The sequence below is a fragment of the Micromys minutus genome, assembly GCF_963924665.1.
Source record: "Micromys minutus genome assembly, chromosome: 27".
Taxonomy (NCBI): domain Eukaryota; kingdom Metazoa; phylum Chordata; class Mammalia; order Rodentia; family Muridae; genus Micromys; species Micromys minutus.
In genome coordinates this window covers 7,042,451-7,067,201 of record NC_137962.1, presented here as the reverse complement: position 1 = coordinate 7,067,201, position 24,751 = coordinate 7,042,451, and the positions used below count along the sequence as shown (strand labels likewise).

Here is a 24,751-nt window from a genome sequence, read left to right as displayed (position 1 = left end):
TAAGTGGACTTAGTAACTTCCAGTGAGCTTTCTTTATACCATTTCATCTGACGAGGGACTAGGTCCCTGGGCCTTCTGTGTTTGGTAGTATTTGGTATGACTGTTTAGTTTTCCCTCTGCCTTAGTGTTTAAATGAGTGCTCATACATTTCTGGCTGAACATGCAATTCTCAAAGTCCATGATCTCCTGCCTTGGCCTCCTAAGTGGTTGGGATTTTAGGCTTATACACAACACCATGCCTGGCTTGGCTGGTATTTTGCTCCTTGAAAATATTCTTTTTCCCCCTTCGTTGTAATTTTTTAGCCAAGTTCCACGTTTCACCTACTTATCACTTGACTTCTTACTGTGTTCTTTCTCTTTTTTAGTTCATACAATGTATTTTGATCGTATTAATTTCTCCCCAGCTGCTCCCAGATCCATCTGCCCTTCCGCCACTCTTCCACTTTGTATTTTTTGTCCCCAGCAAGTACAGTTTGTACATTTATTCTTGGGTGTGTGGCCTCCACTACCTGGTGGTCACAGTCCACCAGGGAACATCCTTAAAGAAGGTGACTCTCAATCCCAGCAGCTGTCAGCTACCAACAACTCTTTAGCTGGGGGCAGACTTCAGCCCTCCTCTCTGTGCTGTGATCTTATCTGGCTCAAACTTGCACAGGCCTTAGGGGTGCTACCTCAACTGCCGTGAATTCGTATGTGCACCCTCCCTGCTGTGTCCTCTAGCTCTTAACATTTATTCCACCCTCTCTCCCACGGTGATATCTGAGCCTTGGGAAGACAGGGTATGATACAGATGTCCCCATTAGGGCTGAGCATTCCTCCAACAGTTTTGAAATCCATGTGTGAGTTGGTGGGCTGGTGGACTTCCATTTTGATGAGTAATTACAAACTGGCTGTTCTGTGTCTGTGAGACTGGGATTAACCCTCCTGCCCCCATTCAATTTCCTTTCTAGGTCCAACTGGCCCACCTTCAACACTCCCTCTAGGCACCCAGACCTCTAGTGGCAGCTCCACCCTATCCAAGAAGAGGCCTCCTCCCCCACCACCAGGACACAAGAGAACCCTGTCTGACCCTCCCAGCCCACTACCTCATGGGCCCCCAAACAAAGGCGCAATTTCTTGGGGTAAGTTTTCCTAAAGTCAGGGTCAAAGCTGCCCAGAGCCCAATAGTTGGGGGGGACTCCACTGGGCACTAGACAGTTTGCACATTAGGAAAACCATCCAGACTGCACACTCAACTAACTATGGACTTAAACGTGAATTAATATGATTGTGCCTGCCTTCTGGGCCACTCAGAACTAAAGTAGTAAATAAAGTGCCCTCTAATACTGTCAGGGAGCGGACTGTAGAACACCCCACTCACACAAGACACTAAAATCTGCAGGTCCCTCTATCCCTCTTACATAGTGGCAAAGGCATTTAGGTAACCTGAGAACAAGTACTTTTAAATTCTCTCTAGACAGCATATCTAATGCAGTGTAAAATTAATGTTTTTTAAATGGATCCATATATTTTCCCAAATATTTTTTACCCACAGATATGGATGGCAAAAGATAATAATAGGATCTGAGCATATCCTGAATCTCAGCTGAGAATAGCAACTGTTTTAGGTTGGAGTTCTGAATCTCACAGAACTCAGAAAAGCAAAAGAATAGGTTTAGAGTGCTTATCTAATATGCACAAGTCCCCCTGGGTTCAATCCAAGTGCCAGAAAAGCATAAAAATAAAACCAGAACAGCTTCCTTATAAATCAGAAATCTGATCCTAGACTTTCTTATTCACTCTATAGACTTTCTTCTGAGGCTCAGATGAGTTCAGACTCTTTAACATCAAAGCTGGGGGGGGGTCTACCCTTTACCTCCAAGCCTCCTCATGCACTAAGACCCTCACACTCCCTGGCGTTCTGTCCTCTCCTTGCAAGACCAAGCTCACTTGTTTGCCTCCCCGGCTCTTGTCCGTTGTCTTCCAGAGCACTATCAGAGTTAAGTTCCTTGTATGTTTTGTCTTCCCCACAGAATGAGGGTACGATAAGAAAAAGCATCCTTGTCTGTTCTCTTCTCACCTGAACGAATCCGGCCTGGCCCAAATCAGACATTCAGAAATCTCTGAGAATGAGTAGCCTTACCCAGAGTCAGTTAGTTGAATAAACTGATCAACACTGACTGCAGGACTTACCTTGTCTACCAAAACACAAAGCAAAGCACTGCTAACAGCAACCACAATGAAAAGCCCACACTTTGCGTCTTGCCTACTACCCTGTCGGTGGCATATGGGTGGCCATCAAGTAGCCCAGCACGGGCCTGGCCCACACAGATGCTCTCTGACACGTGAGCACACTAGTCATCTCTTCCTCCCAGTGGATTCCACTCTAACTTCTTTTCTGCCTTTTCTAAAATTGGGTTTAACATGTAATGGATAATTCAGCTTAATAGGCTTAAAGGATTCCTCAAAGCCTATCTGAATTACTCTCTTTTCTTTTTTTTTAAGTTTTAAGTAAAAGCCAGGATATACTTTCAGACTGTCCCACACAGTTTTGCCCAAATGCCACAGGACATGCGTGTAGACAGCACAGGTGTGCTCACAGATCCGTATTTATGTTGTAGCCACTCGTGCTAGGGCTCAGCAGCCTACCCCGAACACCTGCTGAGTCAGTGCCTGTTGCTTGAGCTTTGTCAAGTCCTTGTTCCCATGGAGCTCATGGTGCAGTGAGAACCTCAGATATACAGTGGACAACTCATTCCTTCAAGTGCATAAGTTGAAGTCTGTGGAAATGCTAGAAAATGGAGTGTGGAAATACATCTGGTCACCAAGCAGGACACATTTGAGATGGGTCTACACAACAGTTTAAGACATGCAGACACACCCAACCCTTAATACTGACGACTCCTGGAGATTGCATTTCAAGGCTTTCAAGAGTCTGAAGATCCACCCAAAACTGGACTTTGCCTAGATCTCACTCCCCAGAAGCCAAAGGCCTTCTCTGTGGACTTCACCCCACAGCTGAATATCATCCGGGTTTTGACCCTTTGCTTGCTTCCTGTGTGCTGTACTCTCTGCTCCTTCTAGAAACAGAAACATCCCTGAGTCAATGCATTAGATTCCTGTTTTCCAGATCGAATGTTCTCTAACCTGGCTTTTCATTTCATCTCCAATTGTGGTAGAGTGCAGGCCTTTTCCCAAAGAAACTTGATTGTTACCACATTATAAAAGTTACTACCTACCCATAATCTGGGGGGCATTAGAGCCTTTCAAACATGGGACCTCAGCCAGCCCTCTATGACAAAAATCAAAGCTTATCCTTAGCAAACATGGCACTGCTCCAAATGGCAGGACTGTGGTGAGAACTCGGAAAACTGGAGTGTTACTCAAGACTTGTTTGTGGGTAGTAGGTGTGCACATATGGGAGACAGATACGTGTACAGACATGGGGTAGTAGCATTGGCACACTCAGGTACACAACTGGACTCATGATTGTCAGGGGAAATTTGTTCAACTCCTGGCATTTGTAGTCTGCTGAGTGATCGATGCTTGGTGTGTAACCCTGTGTCCTGTCTGCTTTTGATGCTGGAGACAACGGCAGGGGTCAGATTGTTTAGTCAGCAGCCAGATATAGAGGTCAGCCTCTGGAAAGTGTCTCTTCCTGGTGCCTCAGCTTTGCTAGCTTTCCTCTGGATCTTTTTTCTCCCTTCAGCCCTTGGAGATGGGGTCTCTGGGGTAGACATAGCTAAGGATGATCTTAGCCATCTGTCACTTGTGTGCCTTAACCCAGTGCAGCAGGGTTCCAGTCCACCCTCTCCTCTTCCCCGCTCCAGTGCACCTCAGTCATGACTTGCTTCCACAATGTCTACCATGCCTTTCCTCTTCAAGGCCTGTCCTGGGACTTGTTTCAGAGACCCACTCTGTTTGCCTCTGGCTGGGGATCATCTTAATGCTCCTGCCTATTGCCTGTTCCTCTCAGAGAACCGTCTCTCTATAGTTCCTAATGTGGTGTCACGCGTGGCTTTTGTTTTTTTGAAACAGTAATTCTCTATACCTTAGGCTGACCTTGAATCCTCTGCAGTCCTGCCTCAGCCTTCTGAGTACTGACATTACAGGTTTGAGCCACCACATGTGGCCTTTAATAAGTAATTGTTCATTCTTAACACCTCAGCTTCTCTGACAATAAAATAAGGACGGGTACTGTTCTTAAGAAGGTTATGTGAGAAAAATGCAGGAAGCACAGGACCAGGAACTTAGAAAGCACTTGGCAAGTGTTCCTAAGGTTGGCAACTCTCAGCCTGCTGTTTTGCTGGATGGCCAATTCCCAGACTCCCACATGCGAGTCGTGGGGCTTTATGTATCCTTGGCTACTATAATTCATGCCCCAAACTCAGACTCTTCTAACAACAAAGCCTATCCTCCCCACTCTAGAGGCTGCAAGTCTAACATCCTGTAGGGTCATGTCTTCTAGGAGGTGAGAGAAATTTGTTTCCGGTGACTGCCGGTATTCCTTGGCTTATTTAAGGCTCTTAACTATGCAGGCATGCATGCATATATGTTTCTAGCCTGGAGCTTACCAAGTAGGCTAAGCTGGATGGTCAACAAGCTCCTGGGATCAATCAATCTCTCTGTCTGTGCCCCTCCCCCCCCCCACTGTAATTTCTAGTGAACCACCACACCCACTTTTAGGGGGTTTGGGGGGTTTTAGGGATCGAACTCAGATCCTTATTCTTCCCTGGCAAGCACTTTACAGACTGAGGTATCTTTTCAGCCTGCACTTGGCACCTTTAGGTGGCCATTTTGTAATGCTCAAAATTCATTCACCATAACAGCTCATCTCACCCCCACCAAGTCTGAATCCTCTTTCCTTGGCCCTGGCTCCTTTATTTCTCAAAGGAATATGCTACACAGCCATGTAGCCAGCAGTCCTGCCAAGCCTGTGACATACTACATACTACAGTATGGCAGCCATTTCCCTTTTCTTTGGTTTGTTTTTGGTTTTGTTGTTCCTGCTGCAGTTTTCAGGAGACGGGTTCTTGGGTTTTGTTTGTTTGATTTCTCATGGGGTTTGTTTATTTCAGAATAGGGTTTCACTATATAACATAGGCTAGCCTGAACCTGGAAAATTCCAGTCATATTCTCCCAATGCTGTTACATGTGCTACCACACCCAGCTGCCTGTCACACTCTGAAGCTTTTACTGCTGAGTATTTTGCCATCGTGTTCTTTGACTCGGAACCTTTGACACTATTAACTCATAGTGTTTGTGATGAGTTTCATGTAGCTTGTGAGTCTGACCAGACCCACACAGTAGCCTTTGAGGGGAGATAAGGCAGTTTAAGGAGGAGACAGAGTTTGAGTTTGGCATTGGAAGATGGATGGAGTAGAGTGAATTCCTCTCAGAATCCTGAGCATCAGGTCATAACCCATAGCCGGAAATGGACCAAAAATATCATTATGGGAATCTCTAAGGAAAGAGCAAAAGGAAAAGAATGCAGCCAGTCCATAGCCCGCTAGCCATTGGCACACCTGCAAGGAGTATCAAGAATATAACATGTAGCACATCTGCTCCACAGAAGAGCTTGTTGCCTTCTTGGCAGACACTCGGTCCAACTGAGGACTTTGCATTCACTAGCGTAGCTGACCCTTGCCCACAGTCTCCGAGACAGAACACACTGTTTCCTGAGCTTTAAGGACTTTAGGCTAAAGGTTGAGAAGTTGTCCTGGTTCTCAGGCTGGTATGTGAGAAGCCAGTGTGGCTGAGAACCTGCACTCTTCACCCTGTCCACAGGCTGCCTTGCACTCTTGTTGCATGGGATGGCTGGAAAGGGGCAGGAGAGTATCTGTCTTAGTCGGGGTTTGTATTCCTGCACAAACATGACCAAGAAGCAAACTGGGGAGGAAAGGGTTTATTCACACTTCCATATCGCTGTTCATCACCAGAGGAAGTCAGGACTGGAACTCAAGCAGGTCAGGAAGCAGGAGCTGATGCAGAGGCCGTGGACGGATGTCACTTACTGGCTTGCTTCCCCTGGCTTGCTCAGCCTGCTCTATTATAGAACCCAGGTCTACCAGCCCAGGGATGGCACCACCCACAATGGGCTGGGCCCTCCCCCCTTGATCACTAGTTGAGAAAATGTCTTACAGGCATTTCCTCAACTGAGGCTCCTTTCTCTGATAACTCCAGCTCGTGTCAAGTTGACACAAAACCAGTATCTGACTGGCCCTCCTTACCATGATTGTCTCTTTGCTTGAGAATCAGAGGCCTGGTGAAGGCATTGTCCTTGCCAGAGGTAAGGACTGTCCCACACACTCCATCACTGGTGTGCCTCCTTGTCCCCTGTAGCAGCACTCTGTGCTGTGTCCAACCTTGTCCAAGCAAGGAGAACCCTTCCAGGCTTTTTTCCTGCCAGAACTAGTGTCCCCAGTGCCCAGAATAGCCAGTGCATCACATGACTGAAGTCCTGCTTGGTGGTGAGTTCAGCCATCTGTCTCCGGAGACTTCTCAGGCAGGCTTGAGATGGTAAACAAGTATAAGATCTGTGGGGAGCCCATGACCTTGGAAGTTGCATTTCATTGAACTTCACCTGTTTTAACTTACCTGCTGTAAAACAAACCTGCGTGTATTTTAGCACATACATTTAAGTGACATGGAAATCAGGACGGAGCCTGCTTTAGTCGCCTGCAGGTATCACCTCTGACCAGCGAGACCTAAAGTCCGTGTGCTTTTTTCATGTCCTACCGTCAAAAGGCCTCAAGAAAATGGGTTAAGACTCTGAGTTGTTCCTCTTCTATAAATCTTTTTAAATATAAAGCAGATCATTTTTCCAGTCATTTCTGTGCTGAGTGTTCATAATCATCCCATAAGATAGAATGATGTCGCCCCAGTTTCCTGGCAAGGAAATGAAGCACAGAGAAGTTAAATTACTTGCATAAGATCACAAATTGCGAACTTCAGAAGTGGCATTTGAACTCACTTCTGAATTTATGGCCCACATCCTACTTCATTGGTCCGAGAGATCCCTGCAGCCTGTGTGCTCTGGTGGCTTCCAGGCTGAGTGATGAGTAAATCGGAGAGCTGGCCACATGTCTCCAGTTGCCTGCCCAGCAGTTGAGCACAGGCTCCTTACTGTGACATACCCAGAACTTTTCCAAGCTGCACAGTGGGAAAGGAAAGGGTTAAGCCTTCCATGCCTTTTCACCTTCTCCTGTTTGTAGTACTAGCTGCTCTCAAAAGCTTTCTAAAGCTCATTTCTTCTTCTTACACAAGCCAGCCTGACCTAGCTAATGAGAATGGCAGGATTTATGTCAATCCACTGCAGATGGCTTCCCATCCAGGTCTGAGATCACACTCTCAGAAAGCCTGCTGGCCCTGTCTTCTGCAGCAAGAGCCATCAGTTAGTGTTCCAGATCCTGTGTGGGAGGTAGGATTTCACAGCACAGAGTTGCTGTCACCAGGGACCGACCTATTGACTGTGTCCACATAGTTCCTATCACACTTCATTGTAAGGACATGGAGAATAATTACTGTTGGAATCATATCCCTACAGAAACCCACAGCCTTTCTTCTAACGCTCTCTGTTGTAGTGTGCATAACTGTTACTCCCGTTTTGTGGGTAAGGAGATGAAGGTTCATCAGAAAGAGCAACATCTTCCAAGCTCAGCCCAGATCAGTGGTCCAGCAGAAATTCAAAACTGGACTCATGGCTCCCAAATCTGCACCCTTAATCTCTTGCCAAAAGAGGGCAAGGGATCAAGTCAGCCAAGAGGATATTCTTTAGATATACAAGAATTGACCCAAGTTTTGGGGGAGGATGGCCAAAGAGGGACGTTAAATGAGAATCCTTCACGTCCAGGCCCGCGGGTGTGGCCACTGCCAGCATGCCCTGATGCTCACCAATGCAGTAGCAGGAAATGACCACAGTGGCGCCAGGGACATTCTCTTGCTACTGTCAAATTCTGTATAATTGAATTAAATAGTCATCAGTTAGAAAAGGTTTCACATAGAAAAGCAATTAGTGAGAAAAACAGCTTATTCCCCAAACATTCTGTTGGCTCACAAAAAAAGGCTTAGCATGAAATACAGTTCTGAGGAAATACTTGCTTTGAACGAGATCCCCCATGAAGGTTTCTTGAAAATTTCCAGGGAAAGCCTCTGTGTTAGGCCATGAGCTGCAGGAAATACATCAAAGGTTAAAGAGCATCTCATTACCATTAAGAAATAGTCAGTTTGCAAGTTGATGGTGCTGTCAGAAGGACTCTACTCTGCTTGTTCCTGTCTCATTCTGGCATTACAGACCGCTCTGCCCACGAGGTCTGCTTTCAGCTCTACTGTCTCTCTTGATAGGATACTTTTGTTTGGACTGAGGGGAAGAGTAGGTGGTTCAGAATTTAGACTCTGGAGAGGGCCCCTGGCTGTATAGCTCAGCTGACCCTTCACCTGCTGTTTCCCTTGGGCCTTGGTTTTTGTCTGTGTGTAGATTGGAAGAGGTGCTTATGTTAACTCATGAACATGATTGCCTACAGATGCATGGCAGTGACCATGCTTGGGATAAGTATGCCATGAACTGTGATGATGGTCTGTGCATCTCAGGGTATCCCGAGAGGTCGTGTAGAGCACACGACTGTGCTCAGGATTCTTGGCTCCACTATAGCCCTGGAACCTGCAGTGATTCCTAAACTAAGTCTCTTATTTCCTTTTCTTTAAAAGAGGCTAGAATGCCAGTCTGTCATGTGCAGAATGGCAGCTGACAGGAGAGAACATTTGACATATGTTGTGCTGTGACATGGGGCTCATCGTGAAATGGGAACTAGTTATTTCTTTCCTGTTCCCTAATTTTTATAGGAACTCTGAGGCTCAGCTCTGCCGTGCACTTTTCCCAGCTGTACAGTGGTCACAGAAAGCGCCACTTACGTGCTAACCAGCTCTCTGCCCACCTACACAAAGGGTACATGTGTCCTCCTAGGCTCTGCTACCCTGGTAGAAATTCTTCTCCCTCTTCCACATGCCATGCCCTCGCTCACCAGCTGGGTTTTTGGATAACTGTTGCTTCATTTTCATAGCACCCAGCCTATCTTATTCCATAGTACTAAATCATTCCTTATGCAAATTCCCCAAGCCCTGCTCTGTGACAGCAGACACATAATAGCTTCTGTTGTTCTTGCTCTGCATTTGTGCCTTGCACATAACATAGTAGGTGCTAAACCGTTTTATATAGTGGATATCTACTCTTAAGGTGCCCATGGTATTGCTGTCAGCAACCCACCCATGCAACCTACCCACTTGGGAACTGATTTGTTATCCCTGCCTGGAAACTGTTCTTAAGTCTCTGAGTCCCTACACCTCTGACAAACCTCTTTCTCAAAAAATGTTTACACTATAATTCATAACAGTAACAAATTACAGTTATAAAGTAGCAGTAGAAATAATTTTATGGTCGGGGTCATGACAACATGAGAAACTAACTGTATTAAAGGGCCACAGCATTAGAAAGGTTAAGAACCACTGTTTTGGATGAAGTTGATGTTTTATTGATTTTATCTGTTCTTTCAGACCAAGGACCAGATCCTTAGCCACTAGACATCAGTAAGTTCCTGTGATCTTAGAAATCTACCAGGAGGCAGGCTGCTCACCCTAGCATAGTTCTTGGCTAGCAGTAAAAGCTCCATCCAGACACTGATTTTGTTTTAACACAAGAAGTCCATGCTATTCTGACTGAGGTCTTCTAATGCTTTCTGAAACCTGCAGGATGCCAGTTTGTTTTCCAGTGTCTCTCGTCAAAAGATAAAACTTTGGACTTTTCTTGTAGGTAATGATGTGGGCCCATCATCTTCAAGTAAGACGGCAAACAAGTTTGAGGGGCTATCTCAGCAAGCAAGGTGAGCCACTTCCCCTGCCTTTCTCTCCCGCTGTGCTCATAGTTGCTTTGGGCAGACTTACATTGGGCTTTACCTGGCTTCCCACACTCCTCAGTGCAGCGCCTGGCAGCACAAGTTAGGAATGGAAGTTGGGCATCCTCACATGGCAGCTTCCTGCTGGGCCCCAGTGCGCACCCTTGCCTGGAACAGCCCTCCCTGCAGTAATGATGGCCACTGTCAGAATGAGATCTCGTGTGTGTGTGTGTGTGTGTGTGTGTGTGTGTGTGTGTGTGTGTGTGTGTGTGTGTGTTGAGGGGAGAAGGGCTTGGGTTTTGGTTTTGGTTTTTGGTTTTTTTAAGTTAAAGTAGTGTTTCTTTCTCCTCTCCATGCACTGAAGTAGGTGCTTTGGGAACTTTCTTAAAAATGAGTTTTTTTTAACCTCTCTTCCTCTAGAAATGCAGTCAGAATGCAGAAAGCCACCTCTACACCCGGCAAGAAAGAATTAGTTTCGGATGGAGAAGGCTAGCTTTGAGTCTATATCAAAGATTGATTAAATAAGTAAATAAAACCCCACTTCTTTTAGAACTCTCTCTTTTAGTCTCTAACCCAGTGAGATCAGCCAAATAACAGAGCGTTTAAATGGTCGAACAGACATCAGAGTGGCTCTCCTCTCAGCTCCAGCCTGTTTATTCTAACTCCTCCTCCTGTAGCTACAGAGAGGGCAGAGTGACTTAAAGGGCTCGCAAAGTGTTTGTAAGCAGGATCAAGTTGCTATGGACTAGACCCACACTCACCCCCACCTACCCGAAGCATCCCAGAACACCAGATCTCAACCTTCCTAATGCTGCAGCCTTTAATACTGCTCCTCATGTGGTGGTGACCCCAACCATGAAATTAGTTTCATTGCTATTTCATAACTGTAATATTGCTACTGTTATGAATTGTAATGTAAGCATATGTGTCTTCCGATGGCATCAGGTCACCCCTATGTGATGCTGGTACAGGGGCTTCCTAAAAGGACTCCCTGATGCTCCAGGCTTTGGTCTTCCCTGTGTCCAAGGGTGACTGATAGGGCAGCTGTGCCTCCCCAAGAGGATACCAAGGCAAAACATGAGGAGACCAGGCCTCTCCTGCTCACTGTTTCTCATGTCCTCGTAGCTTCCTTTGGACATGGCTGTTCCCTGAGCCCAGGAGCTGGGGGGTTGTATTGCCCAAGAGTTGGAGAAAGAGTAGGGAATATAAGAGCCAGGCAGAAAGGGGAACTCCTGTCATATCCTCTTTCTTTGACTCCTTTTGTTTGGTAGTTAGATCAGTAGAAAAAGAGAAAGGTCAGCCAACTCTTGAATACCAGGGATGGGTCGGTGGTAGAGGCCTGAGGCCCATGAGGGATTCTCAGAGGTGCATGCAACGCGCTCAGCTGTTCTCGCTTCTTGAATACAAGGTGTTTCTTGAGACCCCTGAGGAGCATTTAAGCCTCTTATGAAGGGGAAGTAGTGGCTTCCAGCTAGCAGATGTCACATTTGATTATTCAAACAACATGATGCAGTCTGGGGACTTAGGTGTTAACTTCCCCACTTATTTGCATGTCCTCCCAAGAGAGGCCACTGAAGGGCAGGGCTGGACTGCCACAATGAAGCGAATGGTCAGTCTGTTCTCTGGAAGGGAGGATGACGAGGCCTGTCTCTGGAATGCCGTGAGATGAAGTACTTCTGTGTATAACGTCAAGCTTCACAGTGTGCAGAGTGCCCCCCAGCTTTCACATATGATCACCGACCTCCAAACAAAGCTTTGAAATGGTTGGCTTTGAATTGATTGGCTTTTCCTCACCTTTCTAAGTATTTCTCCATCTGGGCCAGCCAACGTATACAAAATATACCATAATCTTTTGTTAAATTGTCTTTGATAGGATTGGAGATGTGTGTATGTGAGAGAAGGGGGCGGAGGAGAAGAGAGAGGGGGAGAGAGAGAGAGAGAGAGAGAGAGAGAGAGAGAGAGAGAGAGGGGGAGGAGAGAGGAGAGAGATGTGAAAGGGCAGCATACTATGCTATGCTGGGTTTGTGAAACTCAGAAGACAAGTTTTGTGGAGTCAGTTCTCTCCTACCTCTCTGTGGTTCTGGAGACTTGGACTATGATGCTACACTTATGTGGCCACACCTTTCCCCTTTGAGCCACTTCTCCAGCCCTAGGAAAGAAGTTTGAGTCTTGGCATGGTATCTCCCACCTTTAATCCCTTCCCTGAGAGGGCAGAGGCAGGTAGATCTCTCTACATAGTGAGTTCCCAGACAATACAGTAAGACTAAGACTCTGTCTCAAAAAATAATTAGAATAATTAAAATTAAGATAATTTTGAAATGACTAATTAGCCTGAATCACAGATCAGTGTTGAAATGTGGCACTATTTTTAGAAGCTAAACAACTGTTATTTGTTAATCAGCACCAGTTCTGCTAAGACTGCCCTTGGCCCAAGAGTGCTTCCTAAACTACCTCAGAAAGGTAAGACTCTTCCTCTTCATATTCATGTTTTTAAAATGTCTCTCCTGGGGAGAGAATGCTGCCCGGTTCATTTGCTGATGTGTCCCAGGTGTCCAGAGCAGTATGGAGAAGGTACCCAACAACTATATTTGTTAAATGAAAAATGTAAAGCTTGATTGAATCTGTCAATATAGCAAAGACTGTAGTTTCCTTGAGAAAATAACCCTTCTCAGAAGACACACTGCTAACCCTCAGGTACCGATATCCCACTCAAATGTTGGGAGACATTGAGCAAACGGTTTGTTAGTTTTACCCACATGGAGCGCTCATCTGTAGTGCTGAGGTTGTGTAAGGACAGGGTGAGGTCATGCTTCAGATGCCCTCACAAGGCGGTAGCAAAAGCTGCCTTTCCTGGGATGGCATCTGTCATGCAGAGCAGGGACACCTGTGCCTGGGAAGCACAGGAAACCAGTGTCTACAATGCTGCTGCTTTGCCAAGCACACACTTGGCTCTCTGACCAAATCTTCTGAAACCCTGACCATGCTTTTCATTTATAAAACAAAATCTTCAGCTTCTTACTACCACACAAATGAGTGCACAGAGAAAGTTCCACCTGCCTTTAGAGTCATGAAGCCCCATCTGAAGTGCCTGCTTCATTAGGTCCTTGTGAATGCCTCCGGCCAGCAGACCTGGGTCATGTAAATGCTCAGAAGAGCTCTGATGGCTCCAGGGTGTCAGTGCCCATGCTCAGTGTCCACAGCAGAACTGGCCCCAGCCCAGTGCTTCAGAAGACAAACTCAAGGTTAATATAGAGACATCAAGATGCACTGCTCCACAGAGCTCTCTGTCAAGTGGCACATCTGCAATGGGCCTGTGCTCCTGTCGCATAGGCTGCCAAATGTGAAAGGGGAAGCAGGAAGGCTGGCTCCTCTGCTCTCCCAGGCTGTCTGTCTCGGTCAAAGTGGTAGTGAGTTTCAGACTTTGTCCCGAGTGCAGCCAGTCTTCAGTGGCTCCTGGTGCTTTTGCCTTGATTCTGCCCTGTTTCATAATGACCACTGGATAATTCTACCTGCCTTGCTGCTTGCTTTCCCAAGATTCAAACCCAAAGGATTCTTAGTCCCCCTGTAGCTGCTGTCACTCTGCCTCTGTCTCTTTCACATCCTCCTGATCCAGTATGAGACCAACAGAAAAAGCTTCGTGACATTCAGCATCCTCCACTGCAGTGTGCTCAGTGACTGACCCTGTGTGTGCTCTGGCTTGGGACAAAGCCTACAGGAATAGTCATATAGCAATCACTGACTGTGACCTCACGAAGGCCCCTGCTGCCTGATGTTCCTCACAAGTGTCAACCTCCCTTAACACTGTCCTTTTAAAAAAAGAAAAAAAGACCCAGCTTCTGTGGGGGTCTAAGCCTGCCCCTGCCACCAGCTTGTACCCCACCAGCCTGTGTGTCAGTAGTCAGGTCAGGACTGCACTCCAGCTCAGTGTCCGAGTCTCCCATCAGAACACAGCCATGTTTATCAGATCTCCAATCCTAACCTATGCTCCCCAGAATACCCCACTTCCTCTGTCAGTATTTTCAGTTTGAGATTTCTTCATAACGAGCTTTCTAAAAAATACTAAAATAAAACCCAAACTGTAATGTAGCTTTCCAGGGGCTCTTCCACGCTGAAAAGCGCTTCCTGGTGTTTGTCTGATTCCCACTTAGAAGTCCATTGTCATTCCACAGCAGGTCCCAACATCATGTCATTTCATGTCTTTATCTCTTAAACAAATCAAAACAAGTTCTTTCATCTCAGTTGTCTTTTAAAAGTGGTTTTTCAAAAACAAATTATTTGAATAAGGAACAAAATAAAATATCTCTTAAGTCTCTTAGATTGAAGTTTTTGCTTATTTTTATATGTATCATTGCTAAAATGGATTTTTCTGGGGCCGGTAGCCTTCTTTCTGAAAAAGTACCTTATTTAGGGCTCACAGTTCCAGAAGTGTAAAGTCTGGGAGCCGCATGTAACACAACAGCCTGCCTTGTTGCCGTCTTGGGACATCACATGGCTAAAGACAGGAGCATATGCATGTCTGTGTGCTCCATTCTTAAAAGGTCACCAGAATCCAGTCATGGGAACTCCACCCTCATGACCTTGTCTCAACCATACTACCTCAGAACCACGGCAACCTTGTACATGTGAAGCTTGAGGAGTAAACTACAGTGCCTGCTTCATGCCATCAAGCTTCAGAGCCCAGAGGGCTTTCATTCTCTTTGCATCCCCAGTCTTCCTTTCTCATGTTCCTCTCTCTCTTCTGGGTTTCTGTCAGCCGTCACCAGATGCAGATTCAAGCTTTGGCAAAGCATTTTCTGAATCACGATCTGTCAGTCTACACTGAGACGCTTGTAGCTGCTCTTATCAGAACCAAGGTCCATTCCCTCAGATGTATCCTGGGTCCAGCCTGGCTCACTGATGGTTTGACACTTGGTTATTGTCAAAGCTGAGTCCTTTGCCACAGTTTCTTGATACCTCTATAAGACTCTCGCAGGACAGGCCTGTGTTGCTCCTTCAGAGCCATAAGCCACCATGGATCCCAATCCTGGACTATACTTCCAAAAGAGGAACATAGCTAGTCTAGCTTTAAATTTGCTTTGGTTTTAATTTTTTATATTTATGAATCTGAGTCTTGTCTTCATGTGTGTGCAGTACCTGTGGAGGGCTGAAGAGGTCATTGGATCTCTGGAACTGGAGTTACACACTGTTGGGAGCTGCCATGTGGGTGCTGGGAATCAAAGCTGGGTCCTCTGGAAGAGCAGTCAATGCTCTCAACTGAGCTATGCCACATGGGGCAGCCCACGATGTTCTCTGAGCTTCATTTCCTTACAGAGGGGCATGGACAGATCATTGGCAGAAGCACTCTCGGGACTGCTGAACAGTGGATGTCACTGAGACGTCCCCTCTTTGTCCTTGGCCCTCTCTTCTGAGGATGCTTTTTCTAAACACATTACAGTATAAGGGCAGCAACCTTGGTATGGCTCCTCAGTGTACCTTCATGATCATACACTAAATGCCCAGCTCCCATACCAAGAAGTCATGAGACTACAGGTCTTACTTGGCTGCAAGGAACCCTACTTAGTAACAGTAATGTCACTTCTGTAAAATACTGATGCCAGTCATGTCCTTACTATAAATTCTTTTCATTGACTAATTCGTGTAATCCTCATGATGATCCTTTGAGACAAGGGTTTTAGAGGTGAGGAGGTTGAAGTTCAGAAAGGTTGCATAATTTGATCAAAGTTATACACTGACAAGGTGTGTTAGTGACTATTGTATTGCTCTTGAAGAGACACTGTGGTGACTCTTATAAAAGAAGGCAGTTAATTGTGGGTTTGCGTACAGTTTTAGAGGGCTGATTCATAATCACCATAGCAGGAAGACAGGCATGGCTCTGGTCTGTAGGCAGCAAGCAGAGAGAGACAACGAGCCTAGTGCTGGCTTTTGAAACCTCAGAAGGCACACCTCCTCCATCAAGGCCATACCCCTAACCCTTCCTAAACAGTATTCAAATATGAGCCTATGAGGGCCATTCTCTTTCAAACCACCACACACTGAGGGAGGGAGGGAAGGAGGGAGGAGGGAGGGAGATAGGGAGGGAGGCAGGGAGGGAGGAGGGAGGGAGGGAGGGAGGCAGGGAGCAAGGCAGGGAGGGAAGGAGGGAGGGAAGGAGGGAGAAGGGAGGGAGGGAGGGAGGGAGGAGGGAGGGAGGGAGGGAGGGGGGAGGGAGGGAGGGAGAGAGGGAGGGAGGAGGGAGGGAGGGAGGGAGCAAGGCAGGGAGGGAGGGAGGCAGGGAAGAAGGTAGGTAGGTAGGGAGGGAAGGAGGGAGGCAGGGAGGGAGGGAGGGAGGGAGGGAGGCAGGGAGGGAGGCAGGGAGGGAGGGAGGGAGGGAGGCAGAGAGGTGAGGGAGGCAGAGAGGTGAGGGAAGAAGGGAACAAGCTAGAATGTCCTAAGAGTGTCACGAGTGTTACACTTTAAGTCCCTACATAGTTACAAGAACGATGCACAGAGCGACATTTTCCAGATGTGAAGTAGGTGCAGCTGTTATGACATTGGAGACGTTGACCTAGAAATGTCCAAGAACCTCAAGTGGCAAAAGCAATTCTACACAATAGCAGTGTGTGTGGTGTGACATGTTCTTCAGTCCATGTGCATCAGCAGAGTTTAACAGGGTGCTGTGGGGGTTGCCAGTACTGAGGGAGTCATATGGAATGAGGGAATAAACTCAGCTAGAAAATTGAATGGCATCTCTCTTCACAAGTAACTGTACTTTGGTTTTTTTTTTTTTTTTTTTTTTTCATTTTTTGTTTATTGACAGATTTTCTCTGTGTAGCTGTAGTTCTAATAAACTTACATAGCATGGCAAGTGCTTTTGCTAAATAATATACTTTAAAAGTTATCCCCACAGAAAAACACAGGGGTAGCAGAGTGCTGGTGCACACCTTTAATCCCAGCACTGGGAGGCAGAGGCAGGTGAATCTCCGACCTACAGAGAGTTCCAGAACAGCCAGGGCCACACAGAGAAACCCATCTCAAAAAACAAAACAACAGAAATCTAGGAGGACATAAATAAAACAAATTGAAGTGACTAGGTTTGTTAGAATGACATACAAGGAAGACTTTTCGTAGACATACTATGTGTTCTTTGATTCTGGGCTGATGTGGTCAGCATGCACGGGTTTTAGTGAAAGCCCAGAGCTTCCATGTTCATCTTTATCCTGGCCTGACCATTGCTCGTCCCCCGCGCTCACTCAGGTCAGTACTCTGGACAGTGTTTGCCTTCACCTGCTCTGTGCCCTGACTCCTCTCTTGTCCTCATTTCCCACAGTGGCACTAAGGAAGACAGAGACCAGCCATCATCTCTCCCTTGACAGAGCTAACATCCCACCTGAGACTTTTCAGAAATCATCACAGTTGTCAGAGTTACCCCAAAAGCCACCACTTGGAGACCTGCCCCCGAAGCCTATGGAACTGGCCCCCAAGCCCCAAATTGGAGAGCTGCCACCTAAGCCTGGAGAGCTGCCCCCTAAGCCCCAACTGGGTGACCTGCCCCCCAAGCCACAGCTCTCAGACTTACCTCCCAAGCCACAGATGAAGGACCTTCCCCCCAAGCCACAGCTGGGGGACCTGCTGGCAAAGTCCCAGGCTGGAGACGTCTCGGCCAAGGTGCAGCCACCCTCAGAGGTCACACAGAGGTCACACACTGGGGATCTATCTCCAAATGTGCAGTCCAGAGATGCCATCCAGAAGCAAGCATCTGAGGACTCGAACGACCTCACACCCACGCTGCCAGAGACACCCGTACCACTGCCCAGAAAAATCAATACGGTAGGTGGAAGCCGGCGTCAGGTTCTCACAAGGCTCGGTGCTGGGAACTGGCCTCAGGGCTGCATGTGTGTTCTGTACTCCAACACTGAGCAGCATCCTCAGACTGCAGTTCCCAAGGCGGAAGGAGGCCATATGCTCCCGCATAGCAGGAGAGCAGTGGCCGTACACTCTCCCACCCACTGGAGCATTGGTGGTGTGGAGCCTGGTGGGTACGAACATTTGGACCCCAGCTGGCATGCGTTGAGACCTGGCTGTAGTGTCTGATGTACCGGAAGGGCCCATGTGATACTAGCACAGTGGCCAGTGAGCAGTGTGCTACGTCTACACAGTGTACACTCAATTGTGCCTCCGACTCTGCCTCTAGGGTTGAACTCACTCTTCCACAGGACCAGTCTCTGTCCCAAATGGGGTTTGTAGCTCACAGTGTGTCCCACTCTATAACTTACCAACTTGATTTTGATATAAGAGTGTTTTGTTCAAGACCCTCACAATCTTTATGCAAGTGTGATACTCCAGGATGTAACATAGGACACTCAGGCAGTCCAGATGAAGAGAGAGAGCCAAACTGTACACATCTGCCACCTCTGTTGGGTCGTTTTATTGTCCAGTGCTGCACACCAACACTGGGTAAAAGTGGCCCGTCCTCCACGGACTTGAGCCCACTGTTGGCTTGCCATCCTTCCAGCCTTCCCTGGCTCTGTTGACGGCTCCTCTAGTCCCAGTGCTCTGCACAGAACTCCAGCTCCTGCATTAGTGATAGCTGTTCCACTAACACTCCCTCTACACTAACACTGCAGGCCTTCCAGTCTCTCAGCACTGACATGAAAGTCTGCTGCCCTAGTTCTACTGATCTTCCATCCACACCAGCACGCATGTCCCAACCTCCCCCAGGAGCTCAGGAAAGAACCAGGATCATCAGGAAAGCCAGAGAGAAGCCAGGGACAGACAGGAAAAGACACTCAGCCCAGAGCACTTAAGGAGATAACTTGCTGTTCTTATTGCCAGTGATCCAATTAACTGAGTGCTAAAAGTATTCCTTAGAAGCTGTTGACTCTGTTTCCATCTTCCTGTCTTCAGAGAACTGGAAGTCCAGGCAAATAGTACTGGTCAGAAACACAGTGTTTAGACCCAGGCTCTTCCCTGGGCTTCCCTGGCATGTCCTATTTTGCATAAGGCATTAAGAAATCCGTCTGTGCAGCACATTCAACATGCAGAAGCTGCACATTCTGCTTTATGTTGATTCCAATTGTTTATAGCTTCTACTGTCATTACCCTGCAAGCTGATGCTGGGGGCGGGGTGGAGAGAGGGAAGACACATCTCTTCATGCATTTCAAGAAAGCTGAGTTGTGGTTGCTAATGCCAGCCGGAGGAAGGGCTTCCCTTCCGAGAATGTACAGGACGCAGGGAGCGTCAGTCTTCTAGACGCATGTGCGCACACTCGGAAACGTAGGCTGGGCAAAGAGAAATCACCTGGCTCGGTGAGCACCTTGTGAAGAGTGCTGTTCTGATTGTCTGCTCTGCACTCAAACCTGTCCGTCCTTGATTGCAGGGGAAGAATAAAGTGAGGCGCGTGAAGACCATTTATGACTGCCAGGCAGACAATGACGATGAGCTCACATTTATTGAGGGGGAAGTGATCATTGTCACTGGGGAAGAGGACCAGGAGTGGTGGGTATGTACCTGTTTGTCTCTTTGACCCCTTTGCTTCTGAGCCACTCCTTAGGTGCCTGTGAGGATCCTGCCAGGCAGGTGTATGACTCACTCCACAGCCATGTACATCTGCCCCCTGTCACTAGGTTTCTGCTACAAAGAGACAGTCTTACCTTGAAAGTGGGCCAAGAACATTTATGTTACACTTTCCCCATGACGCCATATGACAACCTAGTTTTTTGTGTGTGTTTTCTAGTTCAGTTACAAAACTCAGGCTCAAGAGTTTGGGTCACAGTGCTTGGCCACAGCTAATTCCAGGTCAGGCCTGGCTCTAAGCATGAACTGCTGACTCATCTCTGTTATTTTCTGAGCCAGGAGGCAAAAGGCCATAGCCCCATGAAAGCTCAGCCCTGAAGCCAGTCCTCAGATCTTCAGTACAGAGCGCGGTGGCTTCTTCACAGTGTTAGAATGTTGAATGACTGGATCACAGTTGTATCCACAAACACAATCCTTGTTTCCATTTCTGAACATCAGCATGAATTTTACCTCCTTCCAAGAGAGGCACATATCTGTCTCCCAGGAAGTGACCTGCAGTTTGTGGTTGGGCCAGCAGAACCCACCAGTGACTGTCCAGGAACACACATTCACTTGCTTGCACATGAGCACATACACCTTTGGCTTTCTTCTTCTGGGCCCGAAAGAACTGTAGGCTTTGCTTTGACCAAAGTAGTTCTCTCAACAGGGGCCGGGGTGGTTTTGCCACCTTAGGTCCTTGGACACTATCAAGACATGTTTTAATGATCAGGATCTGGGGATTAGACTCTGGGCGTAAACAGTAAGTCAGGTCTGCCACTGACTCTGCACAGTGCTCAGGGAAGCTCCCCAGGATAAAGATGGGGATACTCAGAGGCTCTTCTTTGGCAGAACCAAGTCTGCTCCCAGTGTACACTAAAAACTATACCAGTTTAGGACTCAGAGTCTGAAGTCCCCCAGTGGTGTCCATTAGTAATCCTGGGGACTTGAATTAAGGTCATTTTGTCTGTAAATGTGCTCCCCTGGAGGAGTGGTTGTATCTAGAGCTCATTCTTGTTCAGTCTGTTAATGCTAGTACATTGATCTATCAGTGACCATAGTCACTGCTAAGAAACCAGTGACTCTAACGGAGACTCCTAGAAGAAAAATGAATATTTTTATGACTTCAGAATCATGCGTCAGGGAAATTCTATGAGCCATCAACCCACCCAGTAAAGAGCTTAAAATCCTAATACTCAGGAAGCCTGAGCAGAGAACTGAGATTGGTAGGAGAGTGGTAGGGCAGGTCCTCCCTCTAATCACATTCCTCAGAGGACAGTGGGGACGTGGAGGCCTAGGCACAGCTCTTGAGTCCGTACCACACTCTGCTACAGGTCCTTGAGGGAAGGAAACAGAAAGCTGACCTATCCGGCTTTCTGCTCAGCTCTCTAACGAACACTTCTGTGTATCCAGTGGGTGTTTACAACCAGTACATAAGCTATCGATGTGCTTATAATGGAGAGCCCACAACAGGATGCTTTCCGGTGCAGTTAACGTTGATCTCGTGGAGGTAATTAGGGAAGTTGTGCAAGTGACCGTGGCCTGCAGGTTATGCTGCAAATGGTAAAACTTATAGGCCACTGCCAGTCTTAGGCCACTGACATCTGCAGTAGCCAGAAGGCACAGGGCCTTGCTTTAATTAATTTTAATCACACAAGCCTGAGGAGGGGCTTTTTTCCAAACCAAGTTTTATAAGCACGAAGTTGATCAAGGTTTGTCTGGGCTTATCCATGAGACAAGTGTGGGCTTGGAGCCGGCCACCTGTGGAAGCCTTGCTCAGTGATTCCACCTCTGCACAGCACCATGGGAGTGCTGACACAGGCCCCGGGTTTGTTCTTTTGGGGCTGTTGCTTTGCCATGCTGTCTATTAGTATCAGACATACTGTGTGGGGTTCACCACAGGGTAGGGTGGGTGAGCTTGCTGCCACCCCAGGCCTGCAGGTCAACACAGAATGGGCTCTAATCCAGCCACCTCCTAACTACTTCTTTCTTTCTCCAGATTGGGCATATCGAAGGCCAGCCTGAAAGGAAGGGTGTCTTTCCAGTGTCCTTTGTTCACATCCTGTCTGACTAGCAAAAAGCAGAACCTTCCTTCCGTCCACACCCTTCATGCCAGACCGCTGCCTCCATGTAATCCTGTGTACAACGTGTATATAGCTGCTGTTACAGACCAAGAACTCATGGAAGGGCCATTCAGGAGGATATAGTATGTATGTAAATATCCTGTGGCCTTCCGCCTTCACCAGTATTAGGGTGACCTCGGGACCTGGTGCGCCTCACTGGTTTGCCAAAGCCATCCTTGGCATCTAGCACTTCCATCTCTCTGTGCTGTTCTGAGCAAACAAACCAGGAGGATAGGAACTGCTGGCTTTCCAGGCGAAGAGTCTCCAGCAGCTGTTGAGGGCGCAGACTTCTGTGACTTCTAACAATGCAGTATTCTCAGTGGCGTTACTGAACATGCACCATTAGCAGAGGTGGGTTCTGTGCTCCGGGTGGAACGTAAGTTAGCCCCTGGCCAGCCAGCCTGTAGTTATCTGTGTACACAGTTTACAGCTACAAAAACCTACTTTGGTATTTATTACAGAAAAGTGTTCAGTTAATTGTGTTATTCCTTCAGCAAATACTCACTGACACAAAATCCTCTGCAGCATTTTACAGCATATGCAGCCTCATGCAAGTTTAGATGAGTGGATTTGTTCATCTTATGGCAAGTGGCCACCCCTGAGATATTACCTCATTATGCAGAAGTAACATAACCTTCATGACTATTTTGACAAACGCTTAAAACCATGTCTGATGGAAGTCCAACTTTCAGGAAGCAAGGACGGCCAGAAAATACCTGCCTCTACGTTATGCATGCATCTAGACGCTTACCCGAGTTCTGCCTTTTATAAAGGAACAAACAGTATGAAGAAGTGAACTGTACATTTTTAAACTTGATTGCCATTAAAGCAGAAGTTACAAGATTGCAACGATACTTGTTTCTGGTCACTCATTTGGCCTTTTCCAGAGTGTTTGCACATCGTGTTGAGGCAGCGCCCTGATGGTGTTGAAAAGCCTCTAAGGGGTCACGATTTTCTTCATTTTGTTCTTGATTAAACCTATACTATACAAGTTGGAAAACTGTAAAGTCTGTCTTTCTGTTTTCTCATGCAGAATCCAGGTGCTGACACCATGCTTTTCTTCTTCTCCTCTCTCTTCTCTTCCTTAAACTCCAATGCTAGAGTAATTGTCTTACCCTCAACTTACCCAGTAGACACATGCCCTTCAGGTCAGTGTATAACCAAGTTGTGGGACGCTGCTATGAATTGCACTGTGATAAAGCTCTCTGCAAGCCATCTTTGTCCGTCTGTCTGTCTGTCATCTGTCTCTGGTTTGTTGTTGCTTGTGTTTTTCTTTGTTATGATTCTGTTCCCTCAGCCCATTTAGCCCATTGTGTTTCCATCTTTGGCTTCAGAGTGAGTTTGGGGAAATGATGCCATAGCTGTTTGTCCGCCTGTGTCCAGAACTGTTCTGATTCTGGGCTGTGCTGCCGTACCATGTCCCATGTTCATCTTAACCACAACACAAGACAAATACAAAGACAGATAATCTTGACAATGAATAAAAAGCACTGATTTCACAGAAACGCAGTTCCCACAAAGCCTGTGGGAAGAGCCTTCTCGTAGCCATGGGGCTTAGTACATACTGAACTCAGTTCTGCCTGAGTGCTTACAGTGAGAACTCCGAACAGCCACCCAAGAGATATACCGTACACGGCAAACCTGCAAAATACTCTGTCAGCCCTTACTGGGAACTGATCTTGAGCAGTTGCTTCCATGGTGTCTGGGCACCTGTGCATCCCCACAGCAAACCAGGAGCAAAAGGTGCCTGTGAGCATGTTGGCGTGTGGCCAGCAGCACCTGGCAGCCATGTTTTAGAGGCCATGATAGTTTCAGGGATGTGGTTACTCAGTGTGTCATTTCATTCACACACCCTCAAGACCCATTGAGGTTGCAGTGTGGAGGTCTAGGCTGCCTCCTGCTGATTTGAACATAAGCTGGTCTTTAAACAAACAAGCTCCATCCCTAAAATGACAGAGTTGTCACTCTCCTGCTGTTGCGGGGACCCATACAATTGTCTGTTCATACCTTTCTTTTCTGGTCTTTGTTTGTTTCCCATCAGGAATTTGAGTTTTCTGTACTCCATCATACTGTGGGACATAGGAAAACTAGGTAGACATTCCTTTGGCAATCTTGTTAAGTTTAAATCTGACCTTGTTCTGGAACGGGGTAAGGCACTATCTACAGTTTTGTACATGACATAGTATTTTGAACATATGCAACCTTAAGAAAGAAAGATCAAATTTATTCCTTTTTCCCCCAAAGGGAAAAATTATGTCTGCAAACAGTGTGTCTTATTTTCCTGTTGGACAGCAACTGTTATTTATTTTTTTATTGCCTACGACTTGGACGTGGTATATAGGAGCCTAGTCATGCCTGCCACTAGTTAAACCCCACATTCGTACCTGAGAATTACCATGAAGCATCAGTACAGCTTTTAGTTCACATGTATTTAATGTGACAGTTTCTCAGTACTGTATGTGTTAATTTCTACTTTTTTAATATTTAAAATTGCTTTTAAATAAACATATTCTCCGTTGATCCCAAGCATCTGAAACATGCCATTTTGTGAGTTGTCCACTACTTTCTGACTGAAAAACCTACCAACATGATGTGGATTTGGGGTAGAAATAGGAAGCATGAATCACTGTCACAACTTATTCTAGGTGCGTAACAGTGTGTGGCCCTCAGGCTCGCCCAAGTTTCCTCCTCACTCCAACAGTGTGTGAACTTTTCATGGGGAGACAGACTGTTCCCATAACTGTTCATCCCAGATATGGCCCTACGGGCAGACCAGACAACTCCTTTAAGTCTGCTTGGTGAGTCCGTTTGTTTAACTGGGGCTACTTACAGGAGTTTCCATCCGAGGTTACTTAGAGGAGCATGGGCAGCTTATAGGCAGCTACATCACTAAAAGCTCTAACACTTTCTATCAGGGAGGGGAGGGGCCTTGTAAGCCCCTCACCCAGCAGCCCTAAAATACCTACATATCCTTAGGTAGGAGCCTCATGAGCCCCTCCATGATGAATGTAAAGGATCTCCTGTGGTGGTCCTTGCAGGTAGTCGAAGCTACTGAACATCCAAGGCAACAGAGCATGCCCAGAGGAGATTATTTGCGTACCTTTAACTTTGCACCTCTTCCTGTGGCCAGGATCTTATATTAATGTGCTAAGTACTGCATCTGGTTGTCTTGAATGGCTTTCACTCCTGATGCAGCCACAAAGCTGGGAAGACAGAACAGATGCACTCTTCAG

At 46.9% G+C, this 24,751-nt stretch overlaps 1 protein-coding gene across 3 annotated transcripts in view; it reads left to right on the top strand.

The window, feature by feature from the left end:
• ASAP1 (ArfGAP with SH3 domain, ankyrin repeat and PH domain 1) overlaps window positions 1-23,923 on the top strand; it is a 276,123-nt gene extending 252,200 nt beyond the window's left edge. For 2 of the 3 annotated variants that reach the window (XM_080939795.1, XM_080939797.1), the window contains 6 exons: window positions 951-1,121; window positions 9,785-9,854; window positions 12,268-12,326; window positions 17,173-17,672; window positions 19,223-19,345; window positions 21,395-23,923. In XM_080939795.1, the coding sequence (XP_080795921.1) occupies window positions 951-1,121; window positions 9,785-9,854; window positions 12,268-12,326; window positions 17,173-17,672; window positions 19,223-19,345; window positions 21,395-21,469 (998 nt within the window). In that variant the 3' untranslated portion in view covers window positions 21,470-23,923. The remainder of the gene's footprint in view (window positions 1-950; window positions 1,122-9,784; window positions 9,855-12,267; window positions 12,327-17,172; window positions 17,673-19,222; window positions 19,346-21,394) is intronic. The other variant, XM_080939796.1, reaches the window with a different exon arrangement.
• Window positions 23,924-24,751: the final 828 nt, after the last annotated feature.